Source organism: Etheostoma spectabile, chromosome 6, assembly GCF_008692095.1.
Source record: "Etheostoma spectabile isolate EspeVRDwgs_2016 chromosome 6, UIUC_Espe_1.0, whole genome shotgun sequence".
Lineage (NCBI taxonomy): Eukaryota > Metazoa > Chordata > Actinopteri > Perciformes > Percidae > Etheostoma > Etheostoma spectabile.
Window position 1 is genome coordinate 31429779 of NC_045738.1, and position 5002 is coordinate 31434780.

Consider the following 5002-nt stretch of genomic DNA (forward strand, 5'->3'; position numbering starts at 1 on the left):
ATGTCAGTTTGAATTGAAAGCATCATGGGGATTAATATTGTTAATAATGACTGTGCTCCAGGTAAGTGTCTCAACCAATGTTAAAAGCCAGCGTGCACTACTGGATCCTGGGGAGTGGCAAACCTGACTGTAATGCAGCCATTGTTAATGTTATTAAACATGTGCTATTCCTGCTCTAGCATTTCAAAATATGTGCGTACTAAGACAAGATAGAGGGGGAATCCATCCATCCTAATATGCACTTCATGGTTTCCTCTGTAAATCAGCATTTCTCGTAAACAATCTTTTTTTGTTTGATTTAAATTCAAACCTGATTTATTTGTAGTTTAAAGGGTACGACTTAAATTTGGTTAATGAGTTATCGTTATCTTCCGAAGATCTTCTTCCTTCCTTTGGTTTATTTCACAAAAAGAAAAGTTGATTGAAATCAAGAAAGAAAAAAATTAAACACCATGGTCATTTTATTTATTATTACCTTTATCATTACAAGTGTTATTTGTAAAAACATGTTATTTTTGAGTTTATAAAGGAACTTACATTACTTTCTTGTCCCGTGATGCCTTGGAAATACTGGCTTAATCTGCATTGCATTATTTGCCCTTTAAATACGTACTGTACATGGATAAACCTACCGTTGACATTCCTGAATACAATGAACGAGCAGTAGAGGGCAACAGAGGACCGTCGCAACTTGATGACGGCATTTGTTGACGTCGTCGTGAAATTGTGCGACAAACAACATTAGTGAGTGTAGTTACAGGGTGGCGGAACCAATTACTTAGCTAGATAGCGAGCAACTTATAAATTTATTAAGGAATTATTTATCACACGGCAAATGTGAACTGTATTGGAAATGTAATGTGACAATATATAATTTGCTGTTATTAGTTAGCATGTCTTCTTAGCCAAGCTTAGCTTAGCCTTTTAAGCTAAGCAGCATTACTCAACACACTTTTTAAGAGAAGTGTGGCACACCCAGTGACTGTTAAGGTCACAACAAGGGAGGGACTTGTACCTTTTACATCTAGCGGCCACTGTCACTAAGTTACAAAACTGTCGTGCATGTGTGTTATGTGGTGAACTACCGTTGGTTAAATAGGTTTTCTGCGAAACTGGGGCTGCCTCCGAAGCGTTCCCAACATGTTGAACGTCCCCAGCCAGTCGTTCCCTGCGCCGGGTTCCCAGCAGCGGGTCGCTCCGTCCGGCCAGTCCGGCAGGAACAAGGTAACACCACACAACAGATAAAGAAATCACTTCCCCATTCTATAGAAAATATACATAAAACCTTTTCTAAACTTTGACAGTGTAACGCTGTTTTGGAGTGACAAAAGTAGCCTACATTCCCTATAATAATAATAATGAACACGTATAGGAGCTAGCTAACGTTAAATCCTACATAACCTACATATAGTATATGATATATATATATAGATATATAGATATATATATATAACAGTAAAGCATGTGTTCCTTTTGTCGAGTTGCAGTTGCTCACAGTCAGATTCAAGGTGAAATAAGAGTAAGAGCTTGTCAGTAAGTGTATACAGTAAGTATACACTTACATAGTTACAAGTGAGATTAGGTTAAAAAGATTATTTTTCTAAAACAATGGATTGTACAAATTTTATTGTAGTGCAATGATATAATACAGTGTCAACAGACATACATTATTGCACCAAGTAAGTATTGTACATAATTGTCCAATATTAAGATGTGATGTGGAAGTGCGTGCTGTGAGTCCAATTTTGACACTCTAAGTGTATATCACTTGGAGGGAGGAGTTGCATACTTTAATGGCCACAGGCAGGAAGGACCTCCTGTGGTGCATCATGGGTGTCTGAGTCTGACGCTGAAGGTGCTCCTCAGACCAGTGTGTTGTGGAGTGGTTTAACCCAGTGTATTGCAAGCATGGTGACTCACTGGGCCCAAATTGTCCCCCCCACCGGGCCTAAGTCACTGGGATTTATGTACATTTTGGGGGTAGCACAGTGGATATGACACATGCCTTTGGTGTGGGGGTTCTGGGTTTGATTCCCACTGCGATACATCAGCCAATGTATCCCTGAGCAAGACACTTAGTTGCTCCAGAGGTGTGCAACCTCTGATATACCGCACATAGCAATTGTATGTCACTTTGGATACAAGCGTCAGCTAAATTACATGTAATGAATTATTTTGCAATGTGTTTTTTAAAACATATTAGCTTATAGCACTATCCTAATGCAAGGCCCTATGTCTTATAGCTTTTTTAACTTCTCAATTTTGCAATACCGACCACTGGGCCTAACAACTTTTCTGGGGAAAACCCTGTAGGAGGAGTTGTCCAGGATGGAATGTGTTTTGGACAGCATCCTCCTCATTTTAAGATGAGACGTCCTTTCCTCTGATGCTTCACATTAATTTGTCAGCTGTATGGGGCGGAGTTAGAGTAGCTTCTGGGAATCCTCGCTGATAGTTCCTCGAAGATCCCTCCACGATGCTCACTCCTCGGGGTAGAAAAAAGATCTTTGAGACAGCCTTAACGGAGGAGGGACAGAACCATTTCCGGGTCAGCCAAGGACCGAGAAGCTATCAAATAAGGGACATGAGATGCAGCCCCTGTCTTTAAGGAGTCCAGCTCCACCCAAACAACATCACTGGCCTTGTGGATCAGTTTGTTGAGTCTGTTGATGTCTGCCAGTTGTATGTTATTAAAATTGTGTCAACGCACAGGCTCAACGTGATGATGCTGTGTCTTAAATTGGGTCTTAACATGCCTTCACATATCTCCAGAAGAGAATAATACAAGGTTATCTTCTTTTACTTGACTCTGCCCTTGCCTATTTAACGCTAGGTGGCCTTGAAGCCTGGCCACAGTCTAATGGACTGGATTCGGTTTTCCAAGAGTGGAAAAGATCTGACAGGGCTCAGAGGGCGCCTGATTGAAGTTACCCAGGAAGAGCTGCAGAAACACAACACAAGGGATGACTGCTGGACCTGCATACGAGGTGAGCCTGCATGGTAGTCTGACATGGGACAGGGGTGGATAAGTTAACCTGCATGGTGGCTGTTTGGGCTGGGACAATATGCTTTTATCAATTGTTGATCAATTTTAGGAAAAACAGGCATTCCTTGAAGTTGAATCATGGCGGAAGATGGAGATTACAGCGCTCAGGACATTTATCTAAGGCTGCCAACTCGTCACGTGGGTCTGGTTTCTCTGGAAATTCAAAGCCAGACTGCCAAGGCGGCTTGTTCAAAATACAATCTCATATTTTACTAAAATAGTTCACCGAAACGTGTTTCTGATAACATTTTAAGCGAGAAGTAGGCCTAGCTGTTGATTAATTTGTCTTCATTTCAGATCAACAAAGGTCAGTTTAAAAGATTTTTGTCGGATTTTGAGACTCTAGTCACGCTCATCCCGCTTGTCATTTCCAGGTTAGCACTCCACCAATCAGATTGGTCATTTGAGTCCGACTGCCGGCAGTGCCCGCCTTCTGATCAAGCATGTCAGGTCGGCCAAAATAAAGGCCAACGGACGACGGCACGGAATACACCAAAGAAACTCGAGTCACCAACCTTTCCAGACTGTCTGACGGCCAATTACCAAATGCCAAAGGACAGTTTATTAAAAATAGTTATTGTGTCTGCAGAACGTGCAGGAAAAAAGTTGCTGCTAAAGGCCTTGAACACACTTTTAAAAATACTGTGATAACACCAAAAAACGTGATAATTTTGGTCACTATAACCGTGAGGCTAAATTTTCATACCGTAAGATCCCCACACACTGTAGGGTTTGCAAAAATAGCCTTTTTTTACAATTGCAATATGCATTATATCTTTTAAATTTGATCTTTGTCAGGGTCATTGTCAGCAGTGGCTATGCTGACAAACTACTGCTGGTATTAAACATAATGGCATCGTTTGACATAAGCGTGTGTGCTGTCATCATTTCTGTCAGCAGAGGACACTGGAATGTGATAGTACATAAAGCTCTTTTCCTCTGGATCCTTCCAGGTATGGTTTACAACGTGACCCCCTACATGGACTACCACCCTGGTGGGGAAGCGGAGCTGATGAAGGCCGCTGGGATAGATGGCACTGAGCTGTTTGACCAGGTAGGGAAGGGGATGGAGAAAGAGCACCATCGTTTTCATGGTACTTTATAAACGTAAAGGTACAAATGATAAAGGTGCAGTACTGAATTTTCCAACTTCAACTTTTAACTTGTATTATCCCAAAGGAAGTTTAAACTGCAACAGGCATCATATCTAGGTCTTAAATTTCAAAATCAAAATTTTAGGCCTCAAAAAGTCTTTAATTTTCTGAAGTTTTGTTTTCTAAGTCTTAAATAATTTGAAACAGGTTTTCCTTTTCCTATGTTAATGCAACGCTACCTCTTATGCTCTTTTTGAATTCCGTAGTGTTGTAGTTCTTTCTTTTGTAGTTCTTTTTCTTATAATGCTGACAATCAGCTTTCAAGTGATTGGTGCGAGTCTCTTTTATATGATACCATGGACATAAAACAGATTTTGTTCTTCAGCTATGGGGAAATGCAAGTTTAGTGATACTTGGCTTAAAAAATAGGATAAAGGGCTTACATTTCATTCATATGGGTATTAAAAAGTCTTAAATTTGACTCAGTGAAACCTGCAGAAACCCTGATATCACATCAAGGACTATGACAAACATAAAAATAGAGAGAGAAACATTACACAACACAAATGAAAACCAGGTAGCCCGCCACACTGAGCCTGCAGCTAAGAAACAAGATACTAAACATTAGAAAACAGCTCAGGAAATAAATACATGTTAACGGTTAACTACCGTTTCTTTCAACCTGGGCCCTATTTTCCTATTTGTATGTGTCTAACTGACTGATGGGAACAACAAATGTAAGTTAATGGGGCAATTGTCCAGCTTATATTTACCTTCACTAAAGTGCTTGTTTTGCCGCTAACCAGCTCAGATTAATATTCTGTCTGACAACATTATGGAAAGGATTTCTACAGAGATAGAC

General features: G+C 40.4%; 1 protein-coding gene across 2 annotated transcripts in view; it reads left to right on the forward strand.

The window, feature by feature from the left end:
* The window catches only part of LOC116691601 (cytochrome b5 reductase 4), a 28072-nt gene that overhangs the window by 280 nt on the left and 22790 nt on the right, over positions 1 to 5002 (forward strand). Inside the window, exons 2-4 of one of the 2 annotated variants that reach the window (XM_032519359.1) lie at positions 1100 to 1224; positions 2834 to 2987; positions 4000 to 4100. In XM_032519359.1, the coding sequence (XP_032375250.1) occupies positions 1100 to 1224; positions 2834 to 2987; positions 4000 to 4100 (380 nt within the window). The remainder of the gene's footprint in view (positions 1 to 1099; positions 1225 to 2833; positions 2988 to 3999; positions 4101 to 5002) is intronic. The other variant, XM_032519360.1, reaches the window with a different exon arrangement.